The 16456-nt window shown below is 36.6% G+C and overlaps 1 protein-coding gene and 2 long non-coding RNA genes across 9 annotated transcripts in view; 2 read left to right on the forward strand and 1 right to left on the reverse strand.

Moving 5' to 3' along the window:
• The first annotated feature begins 1294 nt into the window (after positions 1 to 1294).
• Positions 1295 to 16456, forward strand: part of dmxl2 (Dmx-like 2) — a 68126-nt gene continuing 52964 nt past the window's right edge. For all 7 annotated transcript variants that reach the window (XM_082182821.1, XM_082182825.1, XM_082182822.1 and 4 more), the window contains exons 1-2: positions 1295 to 1708; positions 15607 to 15732. In XM_082182821.1, the coding sequence (XP_082038947.1) occupies positions 1622 to 1708; positions 15607 to 15732 (213 nt within the window). In that variant the 5' untranslated portion in view covers positions 1295 to 1621. The remainder of the gene's footprint in view (positions 1709 to 15606; positions 15733 to 16456) is intronic.
• Positions 3075 to 3342, reverse strand: LOC309508670. The gene is made up of 2 exons (XR_014209660.1): positions 3266 to 3342; positions 3075 to 3213 (listed from the first exon to the last, which is right to left on the reverse strand). It is a non-coding gene; the product is annotated as an uncharacterized lncRNA (long non-coding RNA).
• LOC309508614 lies at positions 11977 to 14311 on the forward strand. The gene is made up of 2 exons (XR_014209605.1): positions 11977 to 12925; positions 13441 to 14311. It is a non-coding gene; the product is annotated as an uncharacterized lncRNA (long non-coding RNA).

Raw genomic sequence — 16456 nt, forward strand, 5'->3', positions numbered from 1 at the left:
GTAATGAATGTCATGCTATGCTATGAATGTATGAATGCCATGCACTGTTATGAAAGTCATGTAATGTTTGCTATGATTTGAGCCAAGTGGTGTTATGTAGTTTCATAAATGACACATTATTATGAGTTTCATTTAATGTTATTGTTTTATCATGTTTTGATGTCACAATGTTACAAATGTCATATGATGTTGTGACTGGTATTATCATGAATGTCATTTAATATAAAGAATGCCATGCTATGACTGTCAGTGTCATAAATGTCATGACATGAATGCCAAAAATTATTATGAATGCTACAAGTCAATGTTGTAATATTATATAATATTTTGTGAATGCCTTTTTCTATATATTATATTTAATGTTATTGTCTTGTCATGTTATGAATGTCATACCATGACTGTCAATTGTGCAAATATTATATAACATTATGAACTTCATGTAATGTTATGAATGTCATGTAACCTGTTTTCAGAACACACCAAACCGGCGCGTGCAGGGGTGTTGGGATTCCCTGTGCGTGATCAATTGTAGCGCTGAGTGTGAATATGGCCTTAATTCATCCAGGACTGAGTGAAATCATACATAATAACTCAGTTTCTTTATTATTTACCTGGGCTCTGTGTGATCTGTATTGAACAGGACCCACCGAACACCCCCGCATTTAATTTTCCTCACCCTCGCAGCTCACCGATCAATGACCGCGTGCATCAGACGCGTCACGCTCGTTCGCGCGCCACGAAAACATGGAAGCGCTTTAAATGCCCTAGATGTAGACACAGTAGAATGCGATAGTTGACGTCCAAATTTACAATAATTAATGTCATAAAATCACAGCGTTTGTGTTTCGTCCACAATTGTTCCAATATAATGAATATAAACAGTTTTAAACATTTACGTGAAAATTATTTATGGGCACACTACAATGAGAGTTAATTTTGTGTCTTCCTCAATGGTCTCACGCTTGTAAAATAGTAAACGCCCATAAACACAATGTGCACTCTCTCTATAATTATCCTCTTTAATATAATATGTGAAACCATCCAAGCACATAATATTAACAACATTGAGACTGTTTGTGAACTAGGAGGCTGTAGAAAAGATAGAACTGTTTTTTTTTTTTATATATATATTTTTTTTACATTTTGATTTTGCAACAATTATTATTATCCCTATTATTATTATTATAATTTTTATACAAAGCCTAACATTACCAATTCAAGTTTAATGTTTATGAAACTCTGTAGAATCTGGTTGTTGTACATCTATACTCTCGCTGGCGTGGGGTCGCGCGCACGAGGAGCACGAGCGCCGCTGCGGTGATCGTGCCGCGCGCTCCAGTTTCAGCAGCAGCAGCGGGAGGAGAAACGTATAATCCGCTCGTTAATGTTGACAGCTACGCGACACAAGCGATTTTAACCGTTCTATGCAGGAAAGTGGACAGCGGGACACGTATTTCAGCAGAGCCCGTGTGTGTTTAAACGCACGGGGTGTTTAGAGACGAATGAGCGGCTGTCAGGCCGGACGCGGGCGGATGGGATTCCCGGTCTAAATGGAGAGAAACCTAGCGGGCGGAGAAGCGTCGCTGCTGTAAATAATTTAACATCAGCGTGATCAACAAAAATGCATCTGCACCAGGTGCTGACGGGGGCCGTTAACCCAGGGGACTGCTGCTACTCCGTGGGAAGCGTCCACGACGTCCCGTTCACGGTGGGTGAGAAATAAACCTACGCGGTGCGTTATTTTACGCTTGTGCGTGATCGATGATCAAGCGTGACGCGTGTGCATGCAGCCTGTGGGCACCACCACCACCACCACCATCATCATCATCATCATTCTCATGATGCGTGTATGAGTTCAGTGTGCCATCTGTCATCCTCAAGGTTATCCGCGGTGTGTGTGTCCCTGCAGATCAGTAACACGCACGCACACCTGCAGTGTGTCTCTATCTATGCAAACTCTAACATGCACGATTGCATGACATGCAATGCATGTTTCTATCTGGTTGCAATGCTCACTCATGATGATGGTGATGATGATGATGCATAGCAGCAAAGGGTGATGATATTCGTTGGCTGTGGCTCACACACAACCTAGTTAGTCAGCCGCCTAGTACCTAGACAGCATCGGACGATTGTGATGCCCAGAATGCTGTCTATGGATGTTGTCCAGGTTGCTTAGTAGGTTATGAGACACTGCCATTGTGCCTGGATGTTGAGCCCATCAGCTGTGCACACAGTGACGTCAGAGAGTACAGTTGACAGGCGACTCTAATGTAAAGACGCAATCACTGCATGATGTGCACTATCAATGAATTAGTCCTGCATTAAGAATGATTACTCAGTTCATTGCCTTTATTTGCATTGGTACAACAAAAAGTGTTGCATAAATGTGTAGTGAACTTAGACACACACACACACAAAATGCACAAGAGAATGATTGCATGACATGCATTGCATGTTTATATTAGCTATATGATGGTGCTTATAGGAGGATGCTTGATGGAGCCTGATCAGGCTGTTTGCTTGTTTGGCATTAAAACTATAAAACATGCGGAAATGTGATTCAGCAAGCTGTTTGGCAGCACTCCTATCTCGCCATTTCGATCTTTTGGAAAAGCTCATCGTGAAGACTGCAGTGATCAGTGCTGGAATATTACTGGCTGCTCAATATCTGCTGTCAAATATGGCGTAGATCAGAAGACGATTGTGTTTGTTGAAATGTCTTTTTAAGGAAAGGTGGTCTGATGTGGACTTTTTGATTTGTCAGTCAGCGGCTTCCACAGAGAAGACACAAGAACTGAAACCTGCAATTCAATCTGAACATATCTCTGTGGTTTAACACAGCTTCTCCATCAGAAAGTACACACACACACACACTTCCACATGATTAGGTCAGTTTGGACAGTTCAGGAGATCAGTATCTCCTGGGAAATGATTGTCATTAGCTTTCGCAATAGCTGTGTTTGGGCAATTATAGGTGCTGGGAAATTCCTGTTGTGTCAATTTTTTTTATTTTTTTTTGTTCAAAGGCCCCTTGTTGTCCAAAGCAATATTCAAAAATGTAATGATGACACAACTTTTTTTTTTAAGGAACAGAAACTGGAAATGTTGATGAATTAAATTTAGGGATGCACCGGTATGAAAATTTTGGCCGATAACCGATAATTCTTTATATTTGAAAGCAGATAACCGATTATATATTGGCCAATAAATCTAAGTCAAAATTTTTATATAGCCTAATTTTTGAGAGCCTGATTACAAAAACAAAAGTCTCACCATTTAAAGCCATGTCCCAAACACACAATTATAATGTTCTCATGATACTTTTTATGTAGCCTATATGACCTTAACTGTATATATATATATTTTAATGTGATTCCAATCATATTTCAAGCAATTAAAAAAAAAATCGCTTTAATATATTGGCCAAATTTTCTTATCTGGCCGATAACGATAACATCAGAAATGAACATCAGCTGATGCCGATATATCGTGCATCCCTAATTAAATTAAAACAATTTATTTTGTGATTTCAGTTTACATTTTGATTTCGAGTTAAATTGTTTTAATATAAGTAATTTATAAATGTAATAAATAACATGAATTTCATCTTGTAGCTCTATCGGATGTTTACTGATTGAAGGCCCCTTTTTGAGACACACTGGTCTAAATAGGAAGTTGATATCATGTGGTCTGACATGCTATTTGGAGAAAACATTGTGCAATTAATATTTTTACTTTTAAACTAATACTTTTCAAAGTTATCATAACTTTGTCAGAATCATTTGTTTTAGAGATGGTTAGCAGTTATATGGCCTAAGATAAATTTACCTTTATTGAATTAATATCAATTATTTATACACACTGGTTAAGATTTTTTTAATGTTTTTGAAAATATGTTCTTATACTCAAGGCTGCAATTATTTTTTACTGTATTTAAAAATACAGTAAAAACATTAGCCTAATATTGTGAAATATTATTACAATATTTAAGGACTGATTTCTGTTTGAATACATTTATATTGTGAAATATAATTTATTCCTGTGACAGCAAAGCTGAATTTCCAGCATCATTACTCCAGTCTTCAGTGTCACATGATCCTTCAGAAACCATTCCAATATGCTGATTTGGTGCTCAGTTATTAATTATGGTTCTTTATTGCTGTTTAATTAGTTGAAAACTGTAGGCCTACATACATTGATAAAAAAAAAATCATGATTTTTTTGTTGAATAAAATTCAAATAAGCATTTAATTGAAAAATAAATATTTTGTAAAATATAAATCTTTTTGCCTTGTTGAATAAAAGTATGGAATGCTAGTGTATCTCAGTTTCCAAAAAAAGGCTGCAATGGCTGCTAAATATCCTTCTATCACAGGAATAACTCACATTTTAAATGTATAGGCTATTAAAATACCAAAACGGTCCTTTTAAATTGTTATAATATTTCACTATATTATTGTTTTTTTTACTGCGTTATTCATCAAATAAAGGGATCCTTGGTGCGCATAAGAGACTTCTTTGCAAAATCTTAAGTATTCCAAACTTTAGTATTCCATTAATTGTGATTAATTGAATAAATCAATCATGATGCCAGTTTTTGTCAAGAAATATTCCCAAATTAAAATATTTTGAAGACATTATATTATCGTAGCAGAGGAGTAAAGCATTGAGTAGATAAAAAGACTCAGCACTGGGTTTGTGAGAGTTGTCAGTCTCACTTTTCGGGTGTCAAGCCTTTTGAACTCTTTGGCTTCCTGCTTACCAACCACAGCGTGAGGCTTGCACATGATATGGTAAACTCACAGGGTGTCAAAAAAGGAACACATTTTATCTTTTCATTATCTTTGGCTGTTTTGGGCTTGTGGAGTGGTGGATCGTAGTGTGTGTTTGTGTAGGAATGCCAGTTGTCATTAGACATGGCATGAAAATGCAGCCCAGCGTGTGTGTCTGAATATCTTACACTCACGCCATACTCAAGGCTGACACACACTTCCACTCCTGCAGACGCCTCATCCTGAGGCCTGCTGGGATCATTAACCAGCATGAGCAAAGGGTGGATCAGAGGATTTCTTTGCCTTTGGGTTTTATTTGAGTGCTGAAACCTCACTGGAATAAGATTTCATCAACAATTGCAACCTTCAGATATCAGGGCTCGAGACTGTGACTGAATAGTTATTTTGTGACCTTTTCCCCCCTTGTTAGTGCCACTAACAATTTGCCTAATTGATGAGCGCTGCCATTTCTGTTGTATTTGAGAAACATTAAGTGACAAACGTACTTAAAGCAGGATGAAACAGAGCTACTCGTTTGAACCGTAAACTGATAATCACGATTAATGAATAATTACACGATTAAATTATAATTGCGATTATTAATCATGATTATTTTCATTTGAAGAAAAAAAGACGCGATATGTGAAATGAACTTCAATACATTATACATTATATATATATATGTGTGTGTGTGTTTGTGTGTGTGATAAAGTTCATTTCACATATCGGGTGTTCTTTAACAGCCTACACCCACCTAGCAGGCCTGTAGGTGGCACATGGTCTTCATTTAACCAACTATGATAGCTTCATCACACGGGAAATCAATAAGTCAACTTAAAGGGGTCATCAGATGCAAAATCCACTTTTATACGGTGTTTGCATATAAATGTGTCTTTGCAGTGTGTGGACACAACCACCATACAATAAAAAAAATTCCATTCTCTCCATTTTTTTTAATCCTCAAAAAGCCTAAACACTCTCAATAATCAAGCCGTTTGGATTTTCTGAGCAATATGATGTCATATTGCTCATGCTCCGCCCACGACCGCTGATGGACTGCCCCGTATTAGCATATTTCCCATATTAGCATATTTCCGCCCTCAGCCAAGGCAGCACTTTATGTTTCTTGTGTGACACCCCCAATTTCCAATAGACAAAACGTAATGTATTAATAATAGTGATGCTCCGATCAGCATTTTTGGGGCCGATCACCGATTACCGATCACCAAAATCATGATCTGCCGATTGCCGATCACTGCCGATCACAGAATGGAAATATGCTAGAGTCAAGAAAATCTTGAAGAACCACCAATATTTATTAAATTGTAGAAAACAAGATAACATAAGGCTACTGTAGGCCACCTTTTCCAAATAAGGCACAGTATAATTTTTCAAAACAAAGAGGGGTCAGGCAGACTACAATGGATGTAGTTGAGGAACTAACTACATCAGATCCAAAAAAGAAAATAATGACAATGACATTTGAGGTTATTAAAACAGTAAGTCCCGCCCCTCGACTGCCAAAAATAAAAGTGTTCGAGCGAGCAAAATCAGCAGGCGAGAGGAGATGTGTGGGGAATGATCATGCGCGCGCGCGAGGGCAGAGATGTCATGCGCCCGCGCAGGGTTTGAATGAGCTCGCGAGTTCCCGTTTCCTCGCGCGTAGATCTGTTATCCTCTCGCGAATGTCATTTACCGCGCGCGCCAGCATCAGTTGTGCGCTCGTTTATAATTGCCATTGAATTGCCGTCATAGCCGGAGAACTCATTTTGCCACTGTTAAGCAAGCTCTGCTCTGCTGTTGTGTTGCCGCGCATGCGGAAAAGTTGCGCGAGTTATTTACGTCACGTGATCGTCTTTTTTGATCGGCGCTTTTGGGGGTTGCCGATCAAGCAATTTTTTGCCAATATCGGCCGATCATGATCGGCGGCCGATCAATCGGAGCATCACTAATTAATAATACCCCTCGACACCTTAGTGCTACCAGATCAGGTGCTGGCGCTGTAGAACTTGCTTTCAAATGTTATTCTGGAGCCCTGGATATGTTTGAAAAATGTTAATATGGCTCATGTCTGCCAGTACACATGAGCTGATGTTTATCACTGCGCTTATGACGCATAGCATAACAAGCTGCCGTGCTTCCGGGTTTTTTTTAGACAAACAGCTTGTATAGATGTTGACATGAACAGTGCTGTGGTTTTCTATGGGATTTTTTAAGGGATGGTTGAAAATGAATATTCTGTCATTATTTACTCCCCTCATGTCATCCAAAACCATAGGACTTTTGTTCAGCTTCAAAACACAAATGAAGATACTTTTAATAAAACGTGAGAGATTTCTGCATTGATAGTCCATGCAACCAAAGCTTCAAAAAGTTCATAAAGACATACTAAACATCAACCATATGAATTGAGCGGTTTAATTCAAGTCTTCTAAAGACTTTATATGATGAACTGATTTAATTTAAGCTTTTATTCGCATATAAACATTGATCAATACACATCAGTAGGTTTGTTCTTCCTTCGATCCATAGATGGGCTAATGGTTGAAATCTCTACACAACTAGGTTAAAGGAATATTCCAGATTATTTTCAGCATATTGTTAATGGACAGCAAATGTGGCCTAATGTCGATTACCTTAGATAAATTTAGAAATAATTTGTGTCTCAGTGTTATATATCACAACTGTCACACTGTTTTAAAGTATAACCAAAGTCCTTACACATTATTTTGCATGAGACTGGTTTGATAAAACCACTTACCAAACCAGTCTGTACAAAGTTATAGTCTTTCACTTTTACTTTCGGTAAAGCATAAAATTAAACCTGTCTTGTTGATACCAGGAAGAGACAAGTGGTCGTTTCACCATAAAGTACCTAGAGCAAATAGTAACTACGGGAATTTAGTTGGTAGTGTATAACCAAAAGAAGAAAGGCAGTCCCACCACAAAAGTAGATTTTTTTTTATTATAATTTTTTTTTTACTGAAAATTTTATTTTAAATGCTTTACAAAAATACAAGCTTCATATTTCAAACATGGTAAAGCTGAATAGATGACGTTTGTTTATTAGTTGATCTGCTCTAACAAATGAAGGTCTTTTAGTATTTAAACAGTGTTGCTAATGTTTGTCAGTAGCTGTTAACGTACTGTGGAATAGCCCTTTATGAGATTAAAGCGTTCGGTTGGACTCGTCTTGAGCTCTGAAGGGTATTACAATCACTGCACACATGTCGGATCAGGAATGCTGACAGGCCTGCAGAGCCGAATCGGGCAGGATGAGTCGATTTGTCTTCTCCCAGAGGATCATGTCCTCTCAGATTGATGAATGATGTCTTGCTCTGGTCGTGTTCAGTCTCACAGTGTCTCATGAAGGATATTTTACCGCACCGAACACACACACATTGTCTGGAATGATACAGGTACACATATTTGTTACATGGTTTGGAAACCTGTAAACAGAACCTGTAAACAGAACCTGTTTCCTAGTGGTTTTTCTAGTGTTTTCTACTATATTCTGTTCAATTCATTTGTAATCAGCTAATTGAGTTCTATCAAAGTCCCTTTTAAAGAAAGTCTGTTCACTCGGCGGCCATATTTGCGCAGCTCTTTTCGGGCATCCAAGACCAAGTCCTATCTATTTGGGGGAATAATCCTAAGGGGGAATCCTTAAATCTCAAAAACTGCTTGCCGAACTCAGAATTAAATTACATTCAAATCAGCAATGAAATCTGACATGAACTGTCCCATACATTTTGTTTCTTGTGCTCAAATAAAAAATAATAATTTCAGGCTAGATGAGCCAATGCGCATATTCAGTCAAAAGCGAATCTCAGGTTTCTATGGGAACTGGAGCTTGTAATGGCAGCTGCATTGACTTACTTTATCAATCAGTGATTGGCTCTTTTACTTATAAGGCGGGACACATTCTGCCATATTGCAATTGTAGTTTCTCCCATTCATAAGTAATAGGAGTGAACTGTCTTTGTATATATATATAGTCTTTGGTTCAGTCAGTTTGAGTTCAGCCTAGCTGATTTGAGCTTAAATTGAGTTCAAATGAGTTAAGTTCAACTGTGTTGAGATTAGTTAATTTTAGCAGGATTGCTGCGGTAAGGTGGCGTTACACTGTGTTCGGCCATACACCCTTACATTATTTCCCACCATGGCACTGCCCCTTCAGTCTTTTTGCTTTTTTTATAGAAATAAAAACCATTTAGTTCAGTTGGACAATGGACGCTACAGTTATAAACTGAAAGACTCTGCTCTGCTCCATACGACACGAGCTGCAGTGTCGCAGCACTATATACTTCGTACATTTGGTCTTAAGAACAAAGTGTTTGGAAATACAAAATATTTGTATCTTTTTTCTTAGAAAATAATAAGAAAAAAGCGGTTAAGAAGAATTTTATTCTTAAGAATGTTTTGTGAAATGGAATTAGGCTATATGTTCATATTATAAGGGTTTCTCTGTTTTCTGTGCACACACACCACATACTGCTGCGTGTGTTTGCTCAGTCGTGTCTATAATGGGAATATATAAAGCTCATTTCGAGCTTGTTTGCTTTCAGTACCTCTGTGCTCTCTTCCCATTAATAAGTCATAGAGAGGATGAGCACACGCACACACACACACACACACACACACACACACACACACACACACACACACACACACACACACACACACACACACACACACACACACACACACACACACACACACACACACACACACACACACACACTGCTCAGAACAACAGGTGCAGCATTCGGCTTTTCAGTCTGGACTGATTAATGGCTTGTGGCAACCTGTGTGTGTGCATGTGTGTTTACAGTGTACCAATTATGTACTGCTTACTACTGCATAGAATATACATTATAGTGCACATAGGCCTAGTTTTATTTGTAAATAAAATTTGGTCACTGACCTCGTTACGTTAGTGAGTAGTACGTCCCATTATCATCTAAAATGTTATTTTGCAGTTTGCGCCTTGGAACAGTTGATTAAAAAAAAGGGTTGGGAATCCAAAATGGATTTTGGATACTTGTTATGAAATTACAATTTTGATTCCTGTTATCGATTCTTTTGTGTGGATTTTAATATGACTTTTAAACCATTCAAACGCAAGAAGACACACATCCGAAACGTGCGCACAGAAGGCCGCCTCCTATACTGGGTGCTTCTAATTTCTAATTTGTGCATCCTTGCTTCCTTTTCTCGCATCTCAGCTCCACCCCCCTTAGGATGCGAGGGAAGGCTTCAAGGAAATAAAATGAGGATGGAGGAATCGAAGGAAAGTTTATGTATATTGGAATATTCTTGATCATTTGAGCGTCACTTCAAAGCATCATCTGCTGTGCTCAAAGGATCTGCCCTTATGTTGATGAAGTTTTGTTATTAAAAAAATTCTTAATAGATAATAACGCAAGATGCCCTGTTGAAATATATGAGATGTATGGTTTATTCAAACTGCAAAGGAAAAGCAGAAATTCAAATTATTGTGACAGATGTAAAGGGGGAAGAGCATTTATGGGTCAGGTTTCTCAACAAGAAGGACTTCTCTGCATAGGATCCAGCTGTGCATCTTCGCTCATAGCTCATCTGGAAGCTTCCTCACTCCTCGCCTCCTCGCGGTGCAATTCGAGAATTGAGTTGTCCTTCAAGATGGCTTTCTTTGATCGGTTTCCAGGTCAGACGATGCAGGACTGAGGAGCAAGGAAACGAGGAAGCATCAATTTTATTTTTGAGTAGCACCCACTGTATAGTGGACGATACTGAACAGTTCTCTTTTTGCACTTGAACGGACAAATAACACAAAAAAATATGTCAAAATGTTCTCGTAAACATAGTCTGTTATGTCTTAAAGTGGTGCACTTAGTATGATTTTTACATAAAAGTTTGTCATAATTTAGAAATAAAACGCTTTTTTCCTACCCTGATTTTAGCCCTCTGATTTGAATGCTCTGTTTTAATTAATAATAATAATAATAATAATTTGATAAAAATAATTTATATAGCGCTTTTCTAGGTACTCAAAGTGCTTTACATGGAAGGGGGAATCTCCTCAACCACCACCAATGTGCAGCATCCACCTGGATGATGCGACGGCAGCCATATTGGGCCAGATAGTCCACCACACACCAGCTTATTGGTGGAGAGGAGACCTTGAAGCCTATCAGTATATATGGGGATGATTAGGAGACCATGATGGATAGAGGCCAATGGGCAATTTTGGACAGGACGCCGGGGTTAAACTCCTAGTCTTTTTCCGAAGAACATCCTGGGATTTTTAATGACCACAGAGAGTCAGGACCTCGGTTTAACGTATCATCCGAAGGACGGTGCTCTTTGTCAGTATAGTGTCCCCATCACTTTACTGGGGCGTTAGGACCCACACAGACCACAGGGTGAGCACCTCTACTGGCCTCACTAACACCTCTTCCAGCAGTAACCTAGTTTTCCCAGGAGGTCTCCCATCCAGGTACTGACCAGGCTCAGCCCTGCTTAGCTTCATTGGGAAACTTGTCTTGGGCTACAGGGTGATATGGCTGCTGGTTTAAGGAGCGTGTCTGCTGTGAGACTTCAGTGTAAACGCCCACTGCTGTGATTAGCTAACATCTTTTGAATGTGAAACAGCTTTTAAAAGAAAGTATTCAATGTTTAACTCTCTTTAAAACTTTTAGAATGCTTTTACTACTTCTAAAGTAATTACTTTTACTTTAGAATGCTCTCAAGGTTAACTAATCGTGAAAAGTATTGATTATAGCATTATATTTAGATCATGGCATGAAAGGTTGCAGTGATGAGCATTGTTGCCAATCACAGGCATGTTGATCGCATGAATGTGCATCATTGCAACTCGATTTCTGCACACTAACAAATGCCTTCATCACTAATAGTGAAAACACAATGTAAATAAGAGATTTGTTGATTATTACGGGAGTTTGTTGCAGTCCAGAACTCAGTCACTGATAAACTCACGCAGTTTGATTGACAGCTCTATCGATTGCAAAGGGAGCGTTCTTTGATCGCGTTCTATATATAATTTAATCACAGTTTAAATAACAGATTATTTTCATCCTACTAAGAGAAACGGTGTGAAGTTAACAGTTTACTCACTGGTTTGATTTAAGATAAGATAAGATAAGATAAGATAAGATAAGATAAGATAAGATAAGATAAAATAAGATTATCTTATCTTAAAAGTCTGTGCCGAAATTGCAACTGAAAATGTACATATTCTTATAGTATGATGACCTCTTATACTGTATGTCAAAAGCTCAAGGAAAATTTGATTTCTCAGTTCATGACCTCTTTAAGTCAACGTAAATAGTAAAAATGCATAGCAGTATATTGGATCCGTGCAGCTCTTAAAGTGACAGCAGCCTAAAATTCTTGCTGCCATCTCAATAATAACGTTTATCAAACAGCAAAAGGCAAAAAGAAAATTCACTCGTTCTTGACTGAATAACTTTTGTATCTGTATTTGTAATGTGTATTTTACGGTATTTATAAAGTGCAGTGTTATTTTAGATTAGATTTACAGTATCTGTACCTGAATACCTGAAAATCTTCAGATCTTTCAGTTGTATATTTGTGCGATTTGCTAATTTGTTTATTTGTTCTTTTTTTAATTACCGTTTACTTATCTTTAATAATGCTTTAAATTTATGAGTTGTTTTTGCTATGGTATTTTCTTAAAACATAGGCAAACATTCCTTTTTTCCTATATTTTCAAAGAGACCTAGAATAAAAGTGAATTATATATATATTTTTTTTTTACCTTATTGGAATCGAAATAAGGAATCGATAAGCAGAATCGGAATCGTTGAAATTCAAACGATACTCAAACTTATTAAAATGTAAACACATTGTCACATTAGACATAGAATGTTGAGCATTGTGCATTGTGGGTCACTGTATTTAGTGCAGTGTGCGATGTTGCAGGGTTACTATAGTTAACTAAAACCAATAAAAAAGTTATAAAATAATTTTTTCATCTAGTTGCCAAGACTACATTTATATTTTTTTCAGTTTAACTTGATGTACTAAAATAACAAAAAAATTATGAAAACTGTGTATTTAAATAATACAAACACTAATAAAAATGTCAAAAAACACAACAGAATTACTAAAACTTTAAAGGGATAGTTCACTTTGAAATAAAATTTTGGTATGTTTTAGCTTACCTCAAGGGCATCCAAGATGTAGGTGTCTTTTTTTCCGCAGTAAAAAACATCTATACACTAGATGTCGCCTTGGCTACGGTTTCATTCCAATGAACTGCAGTAGCCAAGGCGACTTCTATTGTATATATCTATACCCGCCCGCGCTCTCAGATCACTTGGACGTGGCTGTGTACAAGAGGTAAAAACGATATAAATACTGTTCGTTTTCTCACACAAACCACTCGTTTCGTGTCTTAGGCCATCAATGTGTACTTACGATGGGGAATTGTTTTAAAACGGTTTTAATTTGGGCTCTGTGCATGCTCTTTGAGACAGTGACCATCGACCTGCATTATATGACTGACAGACAAGAACGGTTTGACCTAAAATATCAAAATTGAAACTACTGTGGAAAAAAAGACACCTACATCTTGGATGCCCTTGAGGTAAGCTAAAACATACCAAAATTTAATTTCAAAGTGAACTATCCCTTTAAGTAAAATGCTTAGTAAAAACTAATGAAAAATATTAATATAGACTACAATAGTATCTCATTAAAACTAAAACAACACTGCTGTTGGCACTTGTAGCAGATCATCCAGATATTTAATGCGTAGAACACTTTTTCAGACTGCAATAACAGTATGAGTAGTACTGTGCTTTTCCAAACATAACCAAACATGCTGAACTGAGCATGTGCAGTAGATCCACTCCAGGAGGAACTGTAACCCAGAAAAAAAGGCATGCATCAGTAAGCATATTTAGATCATCAAATGGGCACATCTGTTTAGAGAGAAGGACACTGTGTCTGTACTGGATCTGTACTTCCCTACTCTATGTAGAGCATTACACTCATGGTGGTGTTTAACCCTGTCTTTTTTGTATTTTTACCACAACATTTTAAATTGTCACAACACATTGTGTTTAGATGGTATAATTATGAATGTAAATGTGTGTGTGACTGTGACCCTTCTGACTCGGTACTCTCTCTCTCAGTTTTGTTATGACACACATTGCTACATTTGTGTTGCCAAAGCAGTTTCACTTGAACCACAGCCAATGTAGAAACGTCAACTTGAAAGTGAACTTTGAAAGTGACATAATAATAATAATACAACTACAAAATAAGGAAGGAATTTTATGGTTCCACCCAGCCATTTGGGGATGGATTTTTTATTTATTTATTTTTAATTGAAAGATGTCTCTTATTCTCACCAAGGTTGCATTTCTTAGATTAAAATTACAGTAAAATGTTTCTTATTATTATCAATGCTGAAAACATTAGTTTTGCTCTAACAATGTAAAAGTCTTTGCTGTCACTTTTGATTAATTAAATGCATCCTCGCTGAATAATAGTATGATTTTTTTTATTTCTTTTAAAGTACAGTTCTTTATACCGTATATACAAGCTAGGAGACCTCAGCTGATTTAGTATGTTTGTCCCCCTTTGTTTATTAGACATAATCAATGCTTTTCGTTCAATGCAATGCATGCCTAAAGGTTAAAACAAAATTCTGTCATCATTTACAGTACCCTTCAAAAGGTTGGAAATGTTTATTTTAGTTTTAAAGTACATTTTTTTTTTTTTTTTTTTTTTAAGAAGTGGTGTAATGATGCTGAAAATTCAGCTGTCATCACAGGAGTAAATTACATTTTCAAATTGATTAAAATAGAAAACAATTCTTTTAAATTGTAATAATATTTCACAATATTACAGTTGTACTGTATTTTCTAATAAATAAATTCAGCCTTGGTGAGCATAAGAGACTTCTTTCAAAAACATATAAAAAATTTTATGTTTCCAAAATTGTGACAGGTACTGTATATAATCTTTATGTCAATCTTCCATTGTTGGTATTCTTAATGCGACAATATAATCTACTTCAAGCGAAATCGAAGAACAAACTGGTGCGACGCCATCTCTAACCAAATCAAAAGTTAATTTTGTGTTTGTTTCGGGAGTTCGAAACAGCTTGCCAAACTATTATGTAATAGGTAGGTGTGGCTCTGAGGCTGACATGGACATGTTTATGGTCCATTTCTTTTGTTCAGTCCCTCGAGGTTGGACATCTGCGAGTAAAAATATGAGCACACTGAAGAGCCACTTTATAGAAAATGAAGTTGTAATTCTAATAGGAAGAGATGCTGACACTGTCTTTTCATGTTTAATACTGTAAAACTGTTTGCTTTTAAACAATCTATTGTATAAAGTGATATATAAATAAATGTGACTTGACTTAAGTGGAGTGCTGAATTGCAGAGCTCGTGCAAACATCCATCACTATGATCAGATGCTTTCTTAACTTCTTTTTTCTCATCGCTGTCATTCTTGTTGTGTGTTTATTTTGTTATTTATACGAAAGCGTGCAGAACATAATTAACACATCTAAACGTCGCTTTCAGCAGCGTGGGTGATGTCGGATGTGCGAATATAAAAAGGACTTCACTTTGACTATATCGGGGCCTTTACAGGAAATGGTCTCACAGATAAAATAAACTGTATGTAATTGCATACGTGTAGAAGTATAATCTGAATGATTTGAATGTCTTGTTGAAGAAGTAAGACCGTTGTTTTGCTTGGCTTTTGGGAACCTGTATTGTAAGGTGTTAACTAAGTTTTGAAAAATTACAAACTTTTAAGTGTGTGATTTCTGTTTCTTTAGGCATATGGCTCAGGCTGTGATATCGTGATCCTCGCAAGTGATTTTGAGTGTGTTCAGATTATTCCTGGAGCTCAGAATGGAAACATCCAGGTGGGCTGTGTGGAGTGCTCTCAGCAGCTTGGCCGGGTAAGACCATACTATATTTCTTGACATTACATTAATGCTTATAGAAGACATTTAATCTAAAGCACTGAACAAATGAGGAATACTAAAACAAAAGCAATCCATCGTGTGCCTGTATTCGGTAATACGATATATCACGATAATGAACATGTACGATATTGCTATCGGAGGCACTTTGAAAAACTTTATACATTTTTGTGTATTGCTTTATTGTATTTAAATGTTCAGGTCTTTTGGTTACAAGAAAAATTTATTAAACCTGTTATAGTATGATGACAATTTATTTTGCAACTTATTTCAATATAGTGATAAAACTGTATACCGTGATAAAAGCTTCAGGAATTATCGCAACATGAAAATTTGCTAAAAAGTATGACTAAGCAGTAACATGAGCAGTGCTGCTGTATATATATATATTTTTTTACTATTTTAATTACTACTGTACATATTCCTGAAAATTGTGTGGAATATTACAGCATATTCTTAAAAAATATTAAATCCAAACATGATTAATTTGTATACAATGTGTCATATATGCAGAACTTATAAGTTAAAGAACTTATTTTGAAAAACCTGTACTATTTTTTTTTTTTTTTTATCACAAGTACATTTAAAGAATCTTTTATTTAGTTATTTATACAAAATAGTTTGGTCTTTATTCAAAGTTGAGTTTTATAAAATGTTTGTTTTTGTTGTATTGTTTGTTGAATATTGAATCTGGATCTGC

The sequence above is a fragment of the Leuciscus leuciscus genome (assembly GCF_965113295.1).
Source record: "Leuciscus leuciscus genome assembly, chromosome: 10".
NCBI classification, from domain to species: domain Eukaryota; kingdom Metazoa; phylum Chordata; class Actinopteri; order Cypriniformes; family Leuciscidae; genus Leuciscus; species Leuciscus leuciscus.